Source organism: Colobus angolensis, unplaced genomic scaffold, assembly GCF_000951035.1.
Source record: "Colobus angolensis palliatus isolate OR3802 unplaced genomic scaffold, Cang.pa_1.0 Scaffold26, whole genome shotgun sequence".
NCBI classification, from domain to species: Eukaryota; Metazoa; Chordata; class Mammalia; order Primates; family Cercopithecidae; genus Colobus; species Colobus angolensis.
The window spans coordinates 18,067,468-18,091,232 of record NW_012115821.1 but is presented as its reverse complement, the minus strand read 5'-3'; the positions used below and the strand labels follow the sequence as shown (position 1 = coordinate 18,091,232).

The following is a 23,765-nucleotide window of genomic DNA, read 5'->3' as shown; positions in this document are numbered from 1 at the left end:
CAGTCTGAGAAATATTAGTGTAGGTAACACTTCATTGCAGATTCCACGAAAAGAGTGTTATCAAACTCCTGCCTGAAAACTGAGCTGTAGCTCGGAGACACAAATTCACAGAACAAAGAGGAGTTTCTTTTTTTTTTTTTTTTTTTTAACTGAGACAAGGCCTTACTGTGTCACCCAGGCTGGAGTACAGTGGGATAATCATAGCTTACTGCAGCCTCAACTTCCTAGGCTCAAACAATCCTTCCACTTCAGCTCACCAAGTAGTGGGACTGTAGGCATGTGCCACCATACCTAGCTAATTAAAAACAAACAGACAAAAATATTTGTAGAGACTGGGTCTCACTAAGTTGTCCAGGATGAGAGAGGGGTATCTTGCTGCTCCTAGAACACATGGCCAGATGCCTCCAGCCTCATCTCAAGGCTCTGAGGATTTTGTTTTAGTTTAAGGATCTGAGGAATTCTCTCTTTACATTTGTTGCTTTCCTTAGAATTCCTCCCTTTGTCCTCAAACAGTAATCTCATTTCAGGATGCCCAGTATTACTGCCTCAAAAGACTTGGACATTTGAGCAAGGAAGGGAAGTGTTTTGTGACACACACACACACACACACACACACACACACACCCATCCTCGAGTCAAGGAGAAACTGAGCCTTCCTGTTTACATTTTGAAGGTATAGGATGGGAAGAAGGAATGGAGAGAAAATATAAATTTATATCTCAAAAATTATTCTGCCATTACAATGTAACACATTTTCGTTTTCACAGCTAACTCTTAAGGTCCCTACAGCCGAGATGAGATGCGGAGCCCCTTAATTTCCCTGGGTAAGAGCTTGGGGTGAGGAATTAGTAAACTGATTCAGAGTTTCCGCACAAATAAGAGTAAATATATCTTCCCCAGCATCTTTATTCTCCAGCTCTTTGATAATCAAATAAATGTCATGCATTCATGTTGACATTAAAAGTGTTATAAACTTCATTTGGAAGGTTCCTATTAATAAACAATATTTCCTTCCACTAGGAGCAAAATTAAATATTTAGTTAAACCAACTTTTGGGTCTCAGGACCCTTTACACTCTTACAGAGTCCTGAGGACCCCCTGAGAGCTTCTGTTTATGTGGGTTACTTATATCTATTGATGTTTACCATATTAGAAATTAAAACCAAGAAATTCCAAAAGTGATTAATACAAGGTTAAAAAAACTCATTACATGTTAATGTATATATTATAATATATTTTATGGAAAATAACAATACTTTCCAGAATAAAAAAATTAGAGGAGTGGCTGTTTTTCATTTTGCAAATCTCTTTAATATTTGACTCAAGAGGAGATAGGTGTATTCCCTTATCTGCTTCTGTGTTCAATCTCTTGTGATTGGTTGCTGAAGAAAATCTGGCTTCACATAGACATGCTGTTGGAAAAATGAGGTCTTCTTGGACCCTGAAAGGGCCTCAGGGACCCACAGGGATCACTTTGAGAACTGCACATTTAAACAGATAAACTACCAGGGTATGTGATGGGTTTTAAATGAAAAATTGTCTTTATTGAGAATTTGAGTCAACCATGGGTGAAATCACAGGTGTGTTTTACATCATGTGTCTTGAACGTTGCCCTCTCTTCTTACAGAAATACAAAGAGTATGAGAAAGACGTTGCCATAGAAGAAATCGATGGCCTCCAGCTGGTAAAGAAGCTGGCAAAGAACATGGAAGAGATGTTTCACAAGAAGTCGGAGGCAGTCAGGGTAAGTGCCTCTGGTTTGTGCCCTGTATCGCCTGAAGACACAAAGGCAGCTTCAGGGGATGGTATTGATGAACCAATCTCTCAAAGATAAAAGTTGACTCAGTCATCTATTACGTAAATACTTTTATTTTTACAGTCTGGTTAGCCAGAAAAAGCAGTCACTAGGGGCAAAAACTGCCCTTTTCATAGAGAGTTCCTGTGCCAGTTTTATTCTGACAAATTTATGCCTTTAGCCGAGTTGCCACTAATTGTACAGCCGTACAGCATGGGCCTATAACTGTGTATGATGCATGCACTAGTGACCAAAAACCATTCAGAGGTACACTAGGGTTCAACTAAGCTCTAGTCTGAGCATTTTCTTGTGTCACTGTGTTTAGTGATTTTCTCAGATGGTTGCATAACATTTCAATCTATGAGTGTGTCATCATTTGTATAACTGTTCCTATATATTTGGATGTCTGAGTTATATGGAAGTTTTTATTGGCCAGGCGCGGTGGCTTACATGTGTAATCCCAGCACTTTGGGAAGCCGAGGCAGGCAGATCATCTGAGGTCACGAGTTCATGACCAGCCTGGCCAACATGGTGAAACCCAGTCTCTACCAAAAATATAAAAATTAGCCAGGTGTGTTGGTGGGTGCCTGTAATCCCAGCTACTTGGGAGGCTGAGGCAGGAGAATTGCTTGAACCCAGGAAGCGGAGGTTGCAGTGAGCCAAGATGACGCCACTGCACTCCAGCCTGGGTGACAGCATGAGACTCCGACTCAAAAAAAAAAAAAAAAGAAAGTTTTTATTTAAGAGATGAGGTCTTGCTATGTTGCCCAGGCTGGTCTCAAACTCCTGGACTCTAGTGATCCTCCCACCTCAGTCTCCTGAGTAGCTGGGGCTACAGGTATGTACCACCAGACCTGGCTTGCTTGCAAGTGTTGATGTAAATAATGCTGCAGTGAATCTTCTTGTATATTTATAATGGACCAACCAACCGAGCACCTACTATGTGTGAACTGTTCCTTTAAGGACTATATATTTACTCACTTATATTATCCTTGTAACACCTCCATGATGGGTATTACTGTTATCCCCATTTTACAAAAGAGGAGTCTGAGAGGAAGACGTTGAGTAGCTTCTCCGACATCGCGTGAGGAGTGAGAGAGAGCTCCAGCCATAATAACCCCAGAGTTCACATTCTTTTCTGCCTCCTTGCCTTCAGTATCCTGGAGTGTATGTGTATTTCCTTAATGTGAATTCCAGAACACAGAAGACAGTTCAGAGGCTCAGAAGCAATCTTCAAGGTTCTTTATGCATATGAAAGCATTTCTGTCCAGATAAGGTTGTGCCAATCCACAGCTGCTCCAGCGGGAGTGGTGTGCAAGTGCTTATTTTCTGAAATCCTTGCAAAAAAAAAAAAAAAAAATACTGGTAACAGCATTGTCAATTTGAGAGGGGGACATATTGTTTTAGCTTGCATTTCTTTGTGAATCACAGAATTTTAGAGGAGAAAAAGACATAAATACCTTTAGGTTCTGCTTCCACAATTGACAAAGTATCCTTGGTGTCTGGAATTAGAGGAGCATTGGGAGGGGCGGGAGGAAGGGGCCATGCAGCATGTTGCCATGACACAGAGGTCCGGCCAGCACCAGAACCTAGACCTCACCTCCTTGAGGCAGTGGGTCCACGTGGTCAGTGAGACATGGGCTCTGGAAGTAGTGGAACTGTCCTGAATCTCAGTTCTGCCCCAAGATGGGAGACCAGTGAGCAAAGCTGGGTAACCCCTGTGAATCTCTTTTTCCTCATTTATCAGCCTAGTGGCATTAGGAGAAGTCAATGATGTAATAAATACATGCTTACGTTTATTGAGTTCAGATGCACCAGCCCTTGTGCTAATCACTTTATAAGTGTCATCTCATTCTTGCATCAACACTAGGAGTGAGACACTGTTATTATCGTTGTCTTAGAAATGACCAAACGGGCTTGACAGGATGAATTCATTTGCCCAAGTCACATGGGCAAGGCTCAGCAGAGTTAATTTTTACACCTAGGTGGTGGGGTTGCAGCACCTCTGTATTTATGTAAGGTGTTTATTTAGCTCAGTGTCTGGCAAACAGTAAATGTTCTGTAAATGTTTGCTGTTACAACTGGTTAAAGGGCCTTCCAACCTGTGAACATCTGATAGGAGGTAGTCTTAGAGCTTCAGGAAGCACCTGGATGATGACAGGAGGGGAAGTGAACTGGGTTTAGTGTCTTCGTATTGCCTAATTTTAAAACCTTTTTGTGTTAAATTAGTGAAGTTAAAAAAAAAAAAAAGACGATTTGATATGGTGGGTGTAGTTCCTTTGAGAAGAAAAATTAAGTTGCTCTGTTTAAATTGAAATATTCCCAGAATAAAGGCAGCCAGATTCCTTGCAATGTGTATTCTATGTATTTTAAAATAAACGCACAGGCCTTCTGTAATCACGCTTGATACTCGAGCCTGTAACATCTTGGTTAATTGGTCCAGTGTTACGTGGATTTCCCCATGCCCGTCGTTAAAGAGAGTTTGTACGTCACATAGGGGTTTAGTCTGGGGACAGTAGAGATGGGCCTGGTCCTCACTGTGAGCCATGTGGCTCTCTTGTTAACAGTCAAGACCCATATGCCATTTGGAATGAGATGTCCCTTTGGAGGCCAGGGGAGCAGTGAGTGTGACTTTTTTCATATTTTAGTGATACCTTGATTCTCCGTTAGGAAAAGTTGCTGTTTGCCTGTGAGATTTGTGAACATTTGAAGAGCAAAGACCTCAGGTCCAAATTTGCCCATGGGTTTGCAGTGGAGTCATTATTTGTAGCCTTGCACTGGAATGCACCACTGGGAAACAAGGTGAGGTCCTTTCCCAGGCCACCCACCTGACAGTGAGTCCACCCCCCTCTTTTCTTTTTTCTTTTTCTTTTCGTTTTTTTTTTTTTTTTGAGATGGAGTCTTGCTCTGTCGCCCAGGCTGGAGTGCAGTGGCCCTATATCGGCTTACTGCAAGCTCTGCCTCCCAGGTTCACGCCATTCTCCTGCCTCAGCCTCCCAAGTCGCTGGGACTACAGGCGCCACCACCACGCCCGGCTAATTTTTTGTATTTGTAGTAGAGACGGGGTTTCACCGTGTTAACCAGGATGGTCTCTATCTCCTGACCTTGTGATCCACCCGCCTCAGCCTCCCAAAGTGCTGGGATTACAGGTGTGAGCCACCGTGCCAGGCCTCCACACCCCTCTTTTCTAATCGCTCAGAAACAGAACAGATTTTAGGTTTGGCCCTATCACTCTGATGCTCCACACCTAGGAATCTTCCATTTCCAAGCCCCCCTCCCACTTCCCAAGCAGTTGGAGTTGGGTCCCAGGTTCAGGTGCCCCACCTTGTGTTTCCTAGTGTGAATCAGTGGTGACTCAAGGGACGTGTGTAAGAGAAACCTGGTTCACAGACAACCCTGATTTATTAACATTTCCATTGATGTATATAAAATATTTATGAGTCTGGCAGTAGCAATTTAGGAAACTGCAGTAAGAACACCTGTAGTCTGTGAAAGGAGGTTCAGTTAGTGCTGGGGGGAAGAAATGGAGTACTACAATAACCCCATCCTTTAATGTAGCCTGTCATCTCCTGCCTGTTAAACAATGTTGATCTCTTTCTCTGTCTCTTCTGGCTTGATTTCATCATTTTCCTCCATCACTTTTCCCAGTGATTAGTTGAATCAGAGTGATTTTATCATCCTTATCTCCTATTTGAATTACTCTCCACTATGCAATTATCCTATCACAGAAAGTCCTATTTTCTCCCCGTCAGATGTCTGAAGTAAATGTGAAACCTAAAGTGGGCTGCCCATTACATAACCCCTGTCATCTCATTGGTAATGGACTATATGTAACTTTTTTTTTCAGGCTAGCGAATTATAAATAACCTTAGCTTCAGTAATTTCCATTAACATAATGATGCCATCATTATGGTAGCATTTCTTAACTAATATTTTCTAGCTCTTTTTAATGCCATTGGTGGTTTAAGTAATTTTTTCACACCCATGCAGAGGCTAGCTATAGGTTATTTGATACGGCCATGCTCCTGCTTGCTTTTGTGTATAGCAATTGTGCCCTAGGCACCATCTCTCACCTTCATTGTTCAGACATATTTATGCTACCAAGCCCTCGATTAATATTGCTAAGCAATTTGTCAAGTTTTAAGTCCCTATGAATGGGCAAGAAATAGAGTCCATTTGCTTTTAGTTCATCAGCATTTCAAGGGAGAGATCTCACATGTTAGACGTGGAGGGAAGGGTATGGACCAGGCCTCTGTCAACTGTGGATTCCCATCAGCCCATTCCTAAGTGACACCTGGAAATGCTTGTCTGTGTCACAAGTCAGAGCTCATCTTTGATACTGATGGAAGGCAAAGGGGAGACACCACTCCCCTTTCTCCTGAGTTGCTGATGTTGAGAAATGGACCCTGATTTGAGGGGAGGGAGAAGGCAGAAGGGTTATATTGCATGACCTTGGTTATATGGACAGGCTGACCCCAGCCTTTCCTTTGTCTTTAAAATCCGGCCCTTCATAGGGAGTATCACAAACTATCGATCAACTGGAAGCATCATCTGGGGCTCCAGGGAACTCTGAGCAGGCACAGCCAAATGGGAAGAGAATCTGTAGGAAGTAACTACGTAACCACGGACATCTCTGTAAGGATATACTTTGAGGACCAATTCCATCACAGCCAGGGAGATGTCATGATCCTGTAATTTTGGTGTGGTCCCTATCACTGAGATGAACAGCACAAGAGAAAAGCAGGTAAACCAGGAAATGAGAAAAAGGACTTTGGTGAATTTATAATTTTATACTAGTATTCTCCAGGATGGTTTTCTAAAGGTGAATTCCTCGGAGTGGATTTTGCCTTTGGTTGCACCAAACAGCTCTGGGGTGGACACTGCCTTTATCACACTAATTTGAGCTGGACTTAGGACCTCCTCCTGTTTTCCCAGGTGTTCCTGGTTTCAGGGCCAGACACTGATTCAGACGACCTTAGATGTCAGGCTATGCAGACTTCAGACCTCCACAAACTTCAACAGGTTTCAGAGAGGAAAGGGGCACTGGGGGGATTATAGGATAGTATCTGTTGTGGTAGCATTTCAAGCAAAACGTTACAATTAATTAGACATGTCTAAAAGAATGAACTCTTCCGGGGAGTGTGAAGAGATGTAAAACACAAGTTGTAGCTAGACCCACTCCATGATGAGCCAATTGTTTTCAAACCTTGGGTAACATATTTAATAAATTTTGAAAGCACCCAGAAACTCACACCTGTAAATAAACTTAATCTTGTTTCACTTATTTTTTGATTTACGTTGATAAATCAGGCCCTCGAAAAGAGTGTTTTACTTAAAAATAAATACCTTTGCTTGTTGGGAAGAGCTAAAGGAGACTAGATTTTATATTAAATTTTCCCCCTTTCCTTTAGTTACCTGCTGTTCATTGTGGAACTGATTCCCATTATAGCTGTACTGTGGAAAGTAATTGCTGTTGTACAGTAATTCAATTTCAGTGCATTCACGCATCAGTTCACCGATAGGGGTTTATCTGAAGAAACCTGGGACTTGAAAGCTTTTTATCGAGAAATTCCACATGCAGCAAGACATTTTTCCTAGGAAACGAATATCAGTATTTGCATTTAATAAACATTTACCTTCTCAGAAAAATGGATTTTTCTCTCTGCAGAAGAGATTTATGCCAATCTTCCAAAAAGCTAGAGGGTACTATTAAAGCAACTTTCTTGAGATGTTTTTTGACTGGTGCCTGTCTACGTACGTATGACTATAACATACATCAGTGTTTTTATGGAAATATATACAGTGAGGCATGATAACCAGGATGCACCCAAGTAAAGCATACTCCATCCCCAAAATATAAGCTGTATAAGGAATTAATATCTTTAGGGACTATATGAATACTTCTGGTTTAAAAACTCATCTGATCTATAGACATTGTGAAAATTGTGTTTGAGGCATACTTTCAAAAGGATTACATTGGAAATGAAATAATTGATTCTGTTTATCCATTTCAAAGTTAAGGATAGGTTCTTAAGACAGAACTGATTCTTTTCTTTACATGTTAAGTCCAAAACAAGTTGTGGAGGTTTTAGGAACTGAATATAGCCTAACAGTGCCAGGATCAGTTTAAGTTCTCAGGCAGGGGAGGTATATATGGCTGTATAGATCTAAAAGATTTTTGTTTTCTGTCTTGTTTTCGTTTCTGATCTCATCTCAGAATTTCAAGGCTTGTACTTTGAAAGAGCAGTACATTTGTTTCAGAAAACAATAATGTTTTCTGTTTTGAGTCACAGATAGAGGGAGGAGACTATTAATTTTTTATGTTGATGTATCTTGTGGTCTGTTTGTTCCCTTTTTTTGGTAAACTGGGTTGCTTGCAAAATCGTACGTATATATGTAAGGAAATTTAGAGCAGAAACCTCAAACCAGAAGAATCTTAAAAAAGAGCAACAGTCTGCATTCACCGGTTTTGATGAGGTCAGTGAACCATCTTTGGTTAATGGCTGAGAACAAAACCACATGGAACTGCATGGTCTTCGTGGGTTTCACCCCCAAGGGGCCTGGGGTTTCCGCTAACATGCTTCAGTTTGAGCCAACCTGAGCCTCACAGCTAGGCCCAGAAGACTGCTCTCCCTCCCACGTTGAGAGGAAGCAACTTGTCCACCCCCTTGGGGGTATATGCTTACCACTAAAGGGAAGGAGGGGGAACCGCTGGACAACTTATGTATGCAGTTTCGTCTTCTCTCCTCAAGCTCTCAGTTTTCCATCAGCCTCACATCTTCAAAGTTGGCTTGACTTGGTGGACCGTATCGTGACTTTCCTGGTTATTCTGGGGGTGTTGGCCTGTAGAAAGCATTCTTCTTTACGGGTAGAACCATTGCATCAAACCCTCCTCAACTTCATGGTAATTTGTTTCTTTTCCAAATAATTGGACTAAACGCTTTCCATTTGTAGAGCTTTATGGAAGTCTTAGTTTTGTGTTTTCTATGTCTACCATAGAAGCGCCCATGTGTTTTTTAATGCTTTTTGTTCTTACTTGTTATAAAAGTAATACACATTCATCATAAAAGAAAAAAGAATGTGCAGAAAATGAAAAGGGGGAAAGAAAAGATCACAGCATAAAGAAGTAAGTATCAGATGGTACTTAATGCCTCTTAGTACCTTTGTTTTTCAGCATCTTAGTTTCTGTCCCTACAGGTTTTTTTTTTTTTTTTTTCTATTTGTTCATGAGTGTATAGATATATGTGGGTATATATAAACTTTTAAAACATCGGATTATTCTTTCTTGTAACGAGCTTTTTAAAAAATTACGTGTTGGGAACATGTCAATGAATATAGATTTCTATTATTTTTCATACTGCTTTCTGGATGTTCCAATCAAACAGTTCTCTCTTAGTGAACATTGATGGCATCTGTAGTGCTTCACTGTTATAAGCAGTAATGTGATAAACTCTCTTGCAAAGAAACTTTTGTCCATCTATTTGATGCATTTATTAGGGTGTATTCCTAGAAGTGAAATTAAGGCTTTGGGTGTATCTTGCCAGATTGTCCTACAGACAATGCTATGCCTGCCTATGTTCCCACCTGTGTGGTTGGAGGGGAACTATTTCCACATTGTCCTCCCTAGCATTTGACTATTATTAGTCTTTTGGCCAACTATAGTATCTCAAGTTTTTTTTTTTTGTTGTTTGTTTGTTTGTTTTGAGATGCAGTTTCACTCTTGTTGCCCAGGCTAGAGTGCAGTGGCCCAATCTTGGCTCACTGCAACCTCCGCCTACCGGGTTCAAGCAACTCTCCTGCCTCAGCCTCCTGAGTAGCTGGGATTACGAGCATCTGCCACCACACCCGGCTAATTTTTGTATTTTTAGTACAGATGGGATTTCACCATGTTTGCCGGGCCGCTCTCGAACTCCTGACCTCAGGTGATCCGCCCACCTCAGCCTCCCAAAGTGCTGGGATTACAGGCGTGAGCCACCATGCCTGGCCTCAAGTTGTTTTATTTTCTTTAATTACTCACTGTTTGGCACAGTGGGTCCCTCTGGCTCCTCATCTGCCCTGCACCAGGGTTTGAGGAAATTACACCATGTCACACAGAGCATGGGCTTGCCAGAACAGAGAGATGGCCCAGGTGCTGATCGCCATCCTCCCACAGAGAGGAATGTGGGTGGAGGCACTCTGCTGGACATGCTCGGAGAGGTCCTTCCCTTCCCCTCCCTTTCTGGACTGTATGATAGGAACAATCCTGGGGAGGAGGGACAGGCTAACTAGCACCACACTGCCTGGCTTTGGGGTGCCAGCTGTTTGGAGGAATCGGCTGGGAGCATTGGTGGTTCAGTACCCGGGGACTGTGGTGCCCAGGGTGTTTCAGTTACTGAGGGAGAAAGTCAGGGGTTGCAAGAGAATTGGAGCTTGGTGCAGCCCCTCTCACTGGGAAAGGGCCCTGTTCCCAGCTGGCTCATTGTCTGAGCACCCAGACTGAGCACCAGGGTCACTTTGATTGACTTTTCTGAAAGGTACTATGTAGTTAAGTTGACCATCTTTTTACATGTGTATTAGCCATTTCTTCTTCATTTTTATTTTTTATTTTCGTACACTGCCTGGTAATACTCTTTCCCCTTGTTTAACTGTACTATTTCTTTTCTTGTCCCAACTTGCCTTTACTCTGGCCCCAGTGCCTACTACAGTGCTTCAAACTATAGTTATATGCTCAGTAAATGTTTGTGGATTGACTCACAGGCCTTTGTCCTGGGGTCAGGATAACTTAAAGTGAGAGTGATATGGATGGTATGGGCTACACCCCTTCCCTTTGGCCAGAGAACTCCTGAGTGATAAAGGCGAAAAGCCAAGTATTCGAGCCCAACTGCAAAGCAACTGAGATTCATGGATTTTCCAGAATCCTCCACTGTCGGCTCCAAGCGAATGAACCTGGCACAGCAGTGTGGCACCAAGGTGTTGGTCCCAGTTCTGATTTTTCAGAGTGTTGTTGTTGTTCTACACCAGGCCAGGTAGAAAACAATGCTACTTAATTTATACTCAGGCCAGGCAAAAGCAATCTTAAAAGGTTTGTGGGTGGGAGGAAATTACGGTGGGTGAATTACTGATGCGTCATCATCGGTAGATCCAAATGATAGAAGAAAGCCATAATAATAATAATAATAATAATGATAATAGAAGACCACTGTCTGTAATTTTACAAATTACCAGCAACAAATTAAAGGGTTTCAGAAATATTTTGAATGCATATTTAGTCTGTTTACCTAGGGATGTGTTGGTGGCATTGGTTGTACTTTTTTGGTCTTTACTCAGTTTCCCATATGGAGGTGAGGAGCAGCTGGTCCTGCAAACAGAGTGAGATTATTTACATTTTCTAAATTAGGTTATGAGGGGAAAATGAAAAGATAGTTAGGAATCCATTGGCGTTTCATTGACACTGCATTTAGTGGAGAGATGACAGCGCTTGCGAGTAATCAGAATCTTTGTTAAAAATCAGCTGGGGTATCATTTATTGCACATCCCAGGATTACTGGCAGCCTGAATAGATGAACATACAATGCTTTGTACTATCAGGGGTAAATGTGGATTTTTTGTTCTTGTGTGCTTTTTAATTGATTTGTGTGTGTGTGTGTGTGTGTGTGTGTGTGGTGTGTCACTTGGGAAGGAAAATCACATCCTGGGGAATATACTTAGACAGCCTCCCCTCACTGCAGCCAGTGACTCTGGAGCCTTTCGTGAGGCTGTTTGATGGGATTTATAGAGAGGAACTTCTCTAGGATCTCTGCAAAGCCCATGATGGATGTCAGAAAGCAGACTCCTCATCCAGGTCACAGTTGGGAGTTGCTCATAGATAGCCCCACTCCAGCCAATGAGCAGGAGTCTTCCTACCTCAAGCAGGTGTCTCTGCAGACACTCAAAGACTGCTAACCCTAGTCCAGGTTGCGACCCTGATTTGACTAATGCAGGAATTGCCTTAGTAAAAACTCCAGGCTGGGCAAAGATTCTGGCTCTTAGCACTTTTACCCAGCCATGAATAGATGGGTACCAGCTGCATAGAGATGATGGAAGCAGCTCCAGTATGACTGGAGCACAGTCAGACTCATAGGGGAGCGGAGCCCTGCAGGCAGCCTCTTGGCCAGCCAGTGGGTGGCCTCTGTTAGGATGCCTTTTGAGCCAGGCAGCCTGTCTGCAAGAGGACTTCCCTTCAAAGGGCTCAGTGGATCCATTCCCTTGATGTGCTGGGAGTCTGTCTTTGCAGTCACTGTGGCCATGGTCTGGGGACAGTGTATCAGGCTTGCTGTGGTCCATATGGGGGAATTAGGGTTGGCCTCTGAGACCAGATGTGGTAGAGATGATTTTATTCTAGGGAAGTATGTTGGGTACACATGTGTTCATAATGGAGGGGGTGGGCAGGAGTGTAGGGGTTGGAGGTTGACACATGAGCATTCATTCTCATGGGAATTTCGTCATTGGAGATGGGGAAAGAAAAAAGAATTAATCACATGAGAATTGTAAACCTGGGTCCCCCAGGCCAATCCTGGTTGTAGATACCTTTTACTTGGTCTGTGTGGGCTTTAAGGGGGAAAAATGAAATCACATATAAACATATGTAGTGATATTAAAATATCCAGATTTAAAGCTTGCAAAATGGAGAAGTGTAGCCATCCTGGGCCCCCATGTCCATAGAACAGCAATCAGCATCAGCATAAGTGTCTCTGTTGGTTGATTTCCATGCAGCTCCCTAGTCATTTATTTGCTACTCCGGCCCCGAGGAACATTGAGTTTGCAACCCCTGCGTACGTCAGATTAGGGTTAGCAGAGTCTTTGTGTATGTGAAGTAGGCAGCATACTTATAGCTTTCATAATTCCCCCACAGAAAGCCAGTTGGAGTCATTGCCATTGTTTTCATCATTGATATCATCTTTGTTGTCATCATGATTATCACATTACTGAGTGCTTCTTGCTTGCCAAACCACTTTGCTATGCTTTGCATATATTATCTCATTTAAGTGATACTTGTGAAATTGGATTTTAAAAATTCTTGGCTGGGTGCAGGGGAAAGACCATTTAAAAGATTTAAGGTAAGAGTATGCATTATAAGGGGACATGGAATCTTTCTTTTTTAAAGTTCCTGAACTACCAAATGAGACAGATTTTCTTCACCTTTATCATTTGAGGATGTTTAGCTCTTGTTCAGCCCTCACCTATAAAAAGTTCTATTTGTTTTGTTGTATGTTTTCTCCCAATCTCAAAAAGGTTTGATTCATGTAAATAATTCCCAGTCTGGTCCCATTCATAGAATCGACAAACAAAAATCAGAGCTATCCTCTCCCTCCCTCAATCCGCCCTGGTCCCCAGCATACACTTTTCTGTAGCATGGACTGAGAGAGTATTGGTCACGTGGAGAAGGGGATGAAAAATGCTCAAAGTGGCTACATTTGAATATGTGGCACTTATCTCTTTGCGCAGGCACCTTATAGAAAAAATAATTCATTAAACTTCGTTCTAGAAAAAAGAGCATTAAGCCTTCATCAACAACTACACAAAGAGCTCACCATGGCAGGAATGGGACAATAAAGGAGTTATTTTAGCAGAATTAACAGGAAGAAATTAGCCCCATGTATCCTTCCTTTTTATCACAGTGTGGTGCATTTACATATTTTGAAATTTCACATTTGCATAGTCAATGATTTTAAATTAGATTCTCACATCTCCTCTCTGATGTGTGTCATGTGTACAGCTTGTCTTAATAACTGAGTTGTTAGCATTTAAAAAGCAGTTATCTTATTATTGGCACAACCTTGAAACATAGCATCCAGCTACCCTTGCAGTTTTTAAGCAGCTTTACTGAGATGTAATTCACATATGTAGAGGACACGGAGCATGCATGTGTATTTACTTATATGCCACTTTGAAACACATCTGATGTGTAAATCAAGTTCAGGTTCTCTGATTCATCTGGTAACCACAGCTGGGAATTGGATGGGGGAGTGATGCTTTGAACTAATGCCTGTTGGGAGTGGGACGAAGTGCTTATTTCTCTGAGAATTCCTGTCATTTCAAAGAGGAGAAATAAAAGCTTGAGAGTAGGGATGCAATTTATGTGTCTTCTCTTCCTGTCCTGAGCTACCTTCATTCGTCCAAGGCCAGTGTGTGGGTAGGGAAGCATGCTTCCCTCACCTGCCCTGTCTTTCCTTGACCACCTGTCTGCTTTGCAGGCTGTAAGTTGTATCAGCCTGGGGTCTCCGGGTTGGCTACTGTTAAGATCTAGATTTACAGCTGGCTCCCTCCTCACATGGAGTTTATATGCTATTAGGGGAGACAGGAAGGCTTTGAAATCGGGAGTCCTGGCCATGCCACCCAGATCACCCAGGGAGTGAAGCCAAACCAGGTCCTGAGAGGTGGCAAAAGCAGAAGGAACAGCACGTCTGAAGCTGGAGGGGAAGTAGAATGTGGGACCGGTTGAAGGCATTGAGAGGAGGATGGAGTGGAGAGAGGGTTTGGAGAGGAGAGAGCAAGACAAGGGGTTCCCCCCTGCTACGCTGTGAGGGCCCTGTGGTGTGGTGGGATAGAGGTGATCGATTCGTGTGTTTATTTGAATGTCTTCCTCACCACTTCCCAGGCCAGTGGTTGGTCCATTTAACTCTGCTCCCCAAGTTTCCCTGAGCAGTTCACACACCTGACTTGGTGGGTGCTGGGCGTTCACCGGAAGAGTTCGGGTGTCATTTTAAGAATACAGGAAGCTGCGGCAGGGTTTGCATTTCTGTGTCTACACTGCTCATTGGCCGCCTCCCTTTCCCTTTGTGTCTGGGGAAAAGCTGCCATGTTCCCCACTTTTCTCTGGGTATTGATTTATATGCACCTGCCTACCCTTAGAAAGTATGTCGCCTTCTCAGTGATCATAGGCTGCGGTGCCCTGTGATGGCTCCTTTGTTGCCTGTTCCTCTCTTCCAGCCAAATGCGCTCTGGAGACTGGAGAGCACAAATCTTTTGTACAGCCCACTGAGAGTGAAGCCCCTGGGCAGCACTCAGGAGGAGGGTGCTGGGAAGTGCAGCCACCTCTATTGTGCTCGGAGAAAGCCCGAGAAGCCTGTGTTTAATGGAAGCAAAGAGCCTGCTTTTTAATTTTCAGCTACATTTAGCAGATGGACCAGTTCAGGATTGTCCTGTTTAGGGAGTCTCCCCCAACATTTGGACAATTCGTGGCTGGAGGGGACCTCCTAGGAGCCAGCCCAAGGAGGACAGTCACCTGTTAATTCTCCGAGCTTGTGTCCCATTGGGTCTCACCTCTCTGAAGGTAGTTATAAGGAGACAATGCATAATTTTGCTTACTTTCAGCAATAGCGGTGACCTCCAGGCATACTCCCTTAGCTTGCTTCATTGGCCCCAGCAATTTAAGAAGGCCAGCCATGGAAATTACTTCTTCTTGTAGAAGTGGAAGTGCAGGGACTTTGCCCGTGCCATTTGTTTTATATGTAGACTTTTTAAAAATTATTTTTATTTTTTTTTAAGACAGAGTCTCACTCTGCTACCCAGGCTGGAGTGCGGTGGTGTGATCTCGGTTCACTGCAACCTCCAACTCCTAGGTTCAAGTGATTCTCATGCCTCAGCCTCCCAAGTAGCTGGAATTACAGGTGCTTGCCACCATGCCCAGCTAATTTTTGTATTTCCGGTAGAAACGGGGTTTCACCATGTTGGCCAGGCTGGTCTTGACTCCTGACCTCAAGTGATCCACCCACCTTGGCCTCTCAAAGTGCTGGGATTACAGGCTATTTTGTATGCAGACTTTGATGCACTTAGATAGATGTTCAGTCATCTCTCGGGAAACAGGTTCACTTTGGAAGGGAGTGAACTGGGCTTCTGAGCTAGTGAGACCTGAGGTTAGCCATTATCCACTGACGGTGAGACCTGAAGCTCCTTGAGTCTCAGTTTTCTTGTCTGTGAAATGGACGTGTTCTCATGTTGCAGGGATTGTGACTCTCTGGATATGACAGGAATGGATTTGAGGCTGGCTGCCTCAGACCAGCCCTGAGCCCAGGCCACACGCTCCCTCCTTGAGATGGAAGCAATCACACAAGTGACCTCAAAACTAACATGAGGATCAAATGAGCACACATGGGCCTGGCTTGAGCCCACAGGTTACATGGCAAACACTTTGTCAATGGTCATTTATTTTTATTTGTATATGTAAATAGTACCTTTTACAACCAGCATAGTAGAAACAGGCTCTGGTTTGGGCACCAGCCTCACTCAGCTCACATCCTGTCCCAGTCATTTAATAGCTGAATAATCTTCCCCAATTTACTTAAACTCCCTAAGCTTTAGGAACCTTAACTCTAAGATGAGGGTTAGAATACCTACTTAATGGAGTTATTTTGAGGGTAAAATGAGAACATTGATGTAAAGTGTTTTAGCCCAGTGCCTGGCAAATAGTTCTACTTTCTAAAGACTAGTTACTATTATTGTGGTCTAATTATTAATATAATCATACAGAAAGTATGGATATGATAGAACACTTAATAGGAATATTTGAAGAGGTTTTTAAAAATTCAGCTATGGCAAATACTACTATTACAGGACAGGGGTCCCGATCCAGACCCCAAGAGAGGGTTCTTGGATCTCGCTCAGGAAAGAATTCAGGGCTAGTCCGTAAAGTAAAGTGAAAGCAAGTTTATTAAGAACGTAAAGGAATAAAAGAATGGCTACTCCATAGACAGAGCAGCCCCAAGTACTGCTGGTTGCTCAGTTTTTGGTTATTTCTTGATGATATGCTAAACAAGAGGTGGATTATTCATTCTTCCCCTTTTTAGACCATAGAGAGTAACTTCCTGACATTGCCATGGCATTTGTAAACTGTCATGCTGCTGGTGGGATTGTAGCAGTGAAGACGACCAGAGGTCACTCTCGTAGCCATTTTGGCTTTCATGGGTTTTGGCCAGCTTCTTTATTGCAACCTGTTTTATCAGCAAGGTCTTTATGACCTGTATCTTGTGCCAACCTCCTATCTCATCCTGTGACTTAGAATGCCTGACTGTCTGGAAATGCAGCCCAGTAGGTCTTAGCCTTGTTTTACCCAGCCCCTATTTAAGATGGAGTTGTGGCCAGGCACGGTGGCTCACGCCTGTAATCCCAGCACTTTGGGAGGCCGAGGCAGGTGGATCGTGAGGTCAGGAGATCTAGATCATCCTGGCCAACATGGTGAAACCCTGTCTCTACTAAAATACAAAAAATTAACCAGCTGTGGTGGTGCACGCTTGTAGTCTCAGCTACTCAGGAGGCTGCGGCAGGGGAATCGCTTGAACCTGGGAGACTGAGTTTGTGGTGAGCCGAGATCAGCCTGGCCACAGAGCAAGACTCTGTCTCAAAATAAGAAAAAAATGCTTCTGACCCTACTATCTCAGGGAGGTAACCTAGAAGAAACTCTGCCTCCTTGGAATCCCAGGAGACTTGTCTGCAGGGCGGCCCCAGTGGGTTATGGAGAGCTCCCATCTGTGTAGTCTTCTTGGGCATGGATGCCCTCCTGCTCTGCACAGGCTGACTTCCTCATCTGGGCTGACATCGGCTGGGCAGGGTCCCTGAGATAGACAAGGAGAGGAAAGTGAGGGTGGAACAGGCCCTGCATTGCAGTGTCTTCCTTGGGTACAGAGGAGGGGCTCAAAGGCTCTGCTTGGTCCTGTCACTGCCCTTGCTTATTTGAGAGAAGGAAAAGCTGAAGGTTAAATGAATGTTTAGAGAGGAAAACTAGATTGGTAGCCTGAGCGCATTGGCCCCAGCCTGTCAGTGGAATGCAGGATGGTGTCCAGTGTGAGTGAGCTTCAGGCCGGTCCTTAATGGAGTGATGTACCTCTGGGAGCCCAGGGGTCACACACTCATAGCTGTCTGACAATTTTAACAGTTACATGTAATTTACATTAGAACAAATAACTTCCCTTTAAAGCAAATACATGTATTACGTAAGTTGATTCAAAGAAACATAGTAAGTAAAGGTGAGGTGAGAAGGCCAGTTGCAGCCTGGTTTTGGAAGGCAGCTAGAGACTCCCTAGAATCCATCCTTAGGGAAAGGGACAGTTCGGATGTGCTGGATGTGGTCACAAAAGCAATGATCACATGGCAACCCACACTGATCTTGAGCAAAACAATGCATAAGAAATAGCATAAGATTTATAGTACAGCAGCATCTGTGTAAATTAAAAGCATATAAAACAGCCATATCCATTTTCTACAAACAACATGCGCTGTTAAGGAGTCCATTGAATCCATTAGAGTGGGTGCAAGTAGGGGAGGGGAATAAGAGTAGAGGTCAGGGCTGAAGGAGAAAATATAAATCAAGATGGGGCCTTGCATGGACCAGTGATGATGATGTGCTAAGAGTATGAATAGCTCAAGTTTTTGTATACACAGAGACATGGAACAAGACGTAGATAGACAGACAGAAATCCGCACATACGGTGGTAGGCAGATATGGCAAATGGTGATGGTGTTATGCTGATGTTTGAGGTTGGAACAGTAGTGTAGAGGTGGAAAGATAACATTTACAGTGAACTTTTCTTAACTGCTTTCCTTGTACCTGGCTCCCCACCTTGTGCCTAAGACACATCTTTGCATTCCATTTTCTCAACAACCTGGTGAAGTAGATGGTATTATTACCTCCTTTTGACAGATGAGGAAACTGAGCAGGTCCAGCATCGTAGAGGGAAAGCTTGGCAGAGCAGATGCAGGTCCAGTCTGTTCAACTCCAGAGTCTAGATCCATCAGTGACATGGCTGCACAGCCTTCTTTGGCTTAGAATTCCTTTAAAATGGATGTACTTTTAACACCCTTTTTAATACCTGCATTGCTTAAGTTCTGCTGTCTCTGCCTTAGTGAAAAACTGAGTTGTCCTACAGTACTTGTGGGCCCTATTGAGAAGACTAGACTGGTCGTTTTCCAGTGGAGGGGGATTTGTTGATGCCACCCCTTTGCCACTCCTGATACTTGATTTTGTGCCTCTAAAGTTCCATGTCTTTTCGCTTCCTTTCTTTCTTTGTGTCTTTCGCTGCATTACCCCTATGTCATTCCCTCCTCCACCCCATTAATGAGCCAGCTGGCCAGACAGCCTCATTTCAAACAGTATCTTCACCCTCCCTTCTTACAATAGGTGGTTATATAACATTGGCATTCCATGTATGTATCTTCAAAGTGATTTATCAGAAAGATGCACAACTCCACAGGAGGTGGCTGAGTCACCTGGAATGCCTTATGGTTTATTTCATTGTCCAGAGGGGTAGATAAAGTCATGGATACCCCCTTTTTGGTTATTAAGACACAGACTAGCACTTGCAGCCAAAACATTTGAGTGTCTTAAGTGAGCGCCTCACTTGTCTGGCTCAATGGCTGTTGGCAGGGCTGTGTGAGTGCTCCCCGAGGACAGACAACACCAGTAAATCTTAATCACTATGGAGCACTGTAGAAGAAGTAAACAGTTCTGAAACTGTGCTATAAATTGTCATCCAGTGATGATTCTGTTTTATTATGGAGGTTAAATTACAGCAATCACTGGCGCACAAAGGCGCTGCAGTAAGAAAACATTTGGGAACAATGTTTTTCTCCTATGGCTTGGGTGATGGGTGCACAGGAATAAAACACCATAACTTGTTTACCATGGGCCACAAAGGAAAATATGAACTCTAACCCACTGCCACATGTGTGCTCTTTTTCTTTTCTGAACCAAGCATGTTGTGAGCATGTTGCTGTTGCCACAGGAAAAGGCGATAGATACACTTGACTTGAAAACAACTTTTAGCTATGTTTTTCCTCTTTTTATAGCTTCTCTTCATTTCCCCTCCCTGTGTATGTCTGTGTATCTATTTGGGTTAGGATGGGCTAGGAGAAGATGAGCCACAGAACGATACTTGTCTTGAGCAATCAGTCGCTTACAGATACTGTCTTTCTGGCATTCCCCAGCATGCAGTCCAAAGGGCTTGTTGCTTATGGGCCACTTGATTCATTGGTGAAGAAAATGGGCCGTGGGACCTCCTGGATCTAGGTTCAAGTCCTGACTCTGCCTCTTGATCTCTGTGTGACTTAGGGAAGGTCATTTCTCTCTCTGAGACTCCAGATTGTCCGCTGTAAGATGAGAGCAGCGACTGCCCTGGCTCATGGGGCTTTAGGAAGGAATGGCCTGTAAAACATGTATCCCAATTCTGAACACACACCAAAGCTCATTAATTCTTTTCTCTGGTTATCATTGTGTAGCCACAACAGCTATTAGCAGCATCACCACAGATATTCCAGCATCCCAGTAGCCAGGTTATTTTCTCTAACCCTGGGATTATTTTGCAGTCTATGGAATGTATACCTCAAAGCAACTGGTATTAATTCTGGAAATTCGGTTTGTTATTGCAGAGCGCTTATCATCCTCCATGATATCTGACTTTATTTACAATGAAATCAGAATTCATTGGCAAGGCCATTGAATGGTCCTGGCCACAGCTGCCTCTCCCAGCCCCTCTTCTGCTGAGTTCCCCCGGGGGCCTCTCTCAAGCTCCGTGAACGTGCCAGCCTATTCTGTGTTCTAGAGTGCCCTTGCGTGCACTGTTCTCTCTGAGTGGAATTTTCTTCACCAAAATCTGGTTCCTCCTTGGTATTCAGGGTTCCCCTTGGATTCTCCTCTTTGGGGCAAATTTCATTCCTTGGCCCTCTTGCCTGAGGTAGAACCCCTTTCACCCTACCCCAAATACCCCCTTCACTCCCCTAACACCTCTTGCCACGACCACTGTTCCCCTATCATTTTTTCTCATGTTGTCTTGTTTATACCTTTACTTCATAGAACTTACCAGTATCTAAAATTACCTTGTAAGATATCTGGCTCTCATTTCCTCTCCCACTAGAACTTTAGCCCAGTAAGGAGAAGGACCGTGTGTGCTTAGTTCACCCAGGATAGTACCTCCTGTAGTGCAGACACCCAGGAAGTTCATGGAATGAGTGAACGATCAGTTTTTCTGATGTGCCAGAGATCTGATCAGAATATTTTACCTACAACAGCATTGGAAACTCGAGTAACTTAAATAAGTTTTCTTTAATTAATAGCCTTTTAAAATATTAGGCAACAGCACTATTCTTTGTGAGTGAGTTACAGGATGCACTCTAGTGGGTAGAATTAAAACTGCTAATGGTACCGCTCACTGCTGTTAATTACAGGGTGGAAAGTCATAGGAGGTTTAATCATCAGACCCTAATTTTCTTGTGACTTTAAAGAGTAAATATTTATTGAATAAATAATTATGAATTTTACATACATTGATTTAAAGATGCTGGAGAGTTATTTCTTGGAGAAAAGATTTCTCCAAAGGTGATGAGTCATAGTGGTTATCTCACTTTTCAGGCTGACAAAGGACAAAGAAAAGCGACAGTACTCAAAGAGAAATGATTTCAGAAAACGTAGGTTATGGGCAAGTTTATCCTATTGTTTTTGAAAGAAATACTTAGCATTGCTCTATTTTTCAGGTTTGTGCTGATAATGTTTCCTACCCACGACATTTTATTATGAAAATATCCAAACATGCAACACAATTGAAACAATTTTGCCGCACAAACACCCATGTACCCACCATTCATTTCCGCCGTTGATATTAAGTATTCTCATTTTCTCACTTATCTGTCCATCTCTCTATCCTTCTAGCCATCTATTAATATATCTTATTTCTGGTGCATTTCAAAGTAAGTTGCAGACTTGTTATAGTATTTTTAACAATCCATTTGTCCGTAAAAAGGAAACATATTTTGTAAAGGTCAGGCTGATATAAAAGCCTAATATATTTGAAAAGAAATAAATACAAAATAAAACAGAAAAAGTACCTTCTTCCAGTAGTTCAAAAGAATGGGAAGCAGAAAGGTTCATGGTGCTGTCCTGCCAAGTGGTGTTCCATGGTGTGGATGTACTGTAGTGTATTTATCCATTCACCAGCTAATGGACATTTAATGTAATGTGACTGGTAAAGTGGAGCTTGTTCCAAATGAAGTGAGCTTTTGGATTTCTGTGTTTCTCTGGTAATAGATCCTGTCCTTTTTTCCCCTTTCTATACAGCATTCACTATTCTACTTCCTGGTTTTCCATGGAGATCTGTCCCTTCCTGATCCCCAGTCCACAAAACTTGGATGGGGCAGATCCAGGTGTGGGCATGAGGCTGAGGCTTGTCTAATCAGAGGGTCCCTACACTTCTCACCACAGGGGTATGGGGCCAGAGCTGCTCTGGTCTCGTCACTGACCTGATCTTGTCTCTCTTCATTTTCTCGTTTACTCACCGCTCCCCACTTCCCTGCTCTGAAGCTTTGCACCTGCCGTCCCCTCACCTAGACTGCTCTTCCTCCAGATGGCCACGTGGCTTGCCCTGGACTTCGTTCTGGTCTCTGTTCAAATGTCAGTTCTCAAAGAGACTTTTCATGGTCACCTTTGCTAAGATAACTCTCCGGCCCTTTTCGTCACATGAGCTAATACTTCTATGTTGCTTAAGCACCTTTGAGTTCTATTAAAGAAGTCTGGGTGAAAATGCTGCATTTGTTCAAACTGCCTTCAGTGTTTGTTCTCTTTATCCAAGTTTCTCAACCCTTACACTCTACCAGTGGCTGATCAGTCATCCTGATAGTAGAGCCTCCCAGGGTAGATCCTCTGAGCCAGTTCCTAGGTTCCAAGCTTTAGTGCCCATCTACTCCCAGCTAGGTAACTTGGTGGAGATTTACTGGGAAGCTGTGCCCAGAGACTGTGTGACCCGGAGATTTGGCATAGAGACAAACTCAAAATTGTAGCACTCCAGCATTTCCTCTGACCTGAAGGGGTCAGGAAGGTTGGTTCACTCTGGCATCTGGTATACATAGGATGGCATTACACAGAGAATTTAAAGCCTGGGAGCATGAGTTTGGCATTGTTACTGCTCCTAGCATCCCCTTCTTTCCAAGCTCAAAACCCTGAGACGTTCTCAAGTGTTAGTAGCATCTCCAGCGATTGACAGCTACTAGGTATTTAGAACCTTCCCCACTTCATCCATCCGCTGACTCTTACAGTAGATCCAAATCTTTATATTATCTTAGCTCCTGCTATGATACTTCCATAGTGTATGTAACTAACTGCACTCCTTCAAGCTAGAGTGAGGTTTTTTTGTATTTTTGCATTCTAAGTACTTAGCGTAGTGCCTGGGTCAATAATGATAGTGCTTGTTGAATTAGTAGAATAATATATAACATTTATTAAGTGTTTCCAATGACCAGGCATGGTTCAGATTTTGTTACACGTATAAGTTTATTTAGTCTTCACAACATTACGGGGTAGATGTTGCTGCCTTTCCATCTTGTAGGTGAGGAAACTGATTCACAGAGCTATTAAGTTATTTGCCAAAGATTACACAGCTGGCAAGTGGGTGAGCTTGGACTTGAGCCCATCAATATCTATTTAATATTTATTTTAATCATATGTAAAAGTACTATAGCAGTAGTATAATGTTACTGTCTCACTTAAACATTTATTAGAATGTTTGTAATAGAACACCATAGACCACTTATCCACTGGACATTTATTGGACCATGCTTGCATGTAAATATAGGCATTAGAGGGATTTAAAGATGAGTAAGGCAGCTTCAGGATCAGAGAAACTCCTACTGTTGAGTTAGTAATAGAAATCTACACAAAAAGCAGTCCTATGAGGCAGTGGATCTGAGTATTATTCTAAAGGCAGAAGATTCCGTTGAAGTGGTGGAGATTGATGCTGGTGTGTGTGCATGGAGAGGGCAGGTGCAGGCTGGTTGGTAATGTCAGGAAGGATACAGTGGGGTGGGTAGGAGTGGGGGAGATCACCCCAGGTACAGAGTGGTTGCTGACTTAGGAGCAGGACATCTTCCTGTGTGAAGCTGATGCTTCAGAGCTTGGAGTCTTGTGTTCCCTCCAAACCAGTAGATTAGGTGACAAATCATTGATAAGAATGGCATTGCACAAATTACTGACTGG

The 23,765-nt window shown here is 43.1% G+C and overlaps 1 protein-coding gene across 1 annotated transcript in view; it reads left to right on the top strand.

The window, feature by feature from the left end:
* CACNA2D3 (calcium channel, voltage-dependent, alpha 2/delta subunit 3) overlaps nt 1-23,765 on the top strand; it is a gene marked incomplete at its 5' end in the record, with an annotated part of 947,927 nt that overhangs the window by 203,187 nt on the left and 720,975 nt on the right. The window contains one exon of the mRNA XM_011947304.1: nt 1,628-1,744. Within this exon, the coding sequence (XP_011802694.1) occupies nt 1,628-1,744 (117 nt within the window). The remainder of the gene's footprint in view (nt 1-1,627; nt 1,745-23,765) is intronic.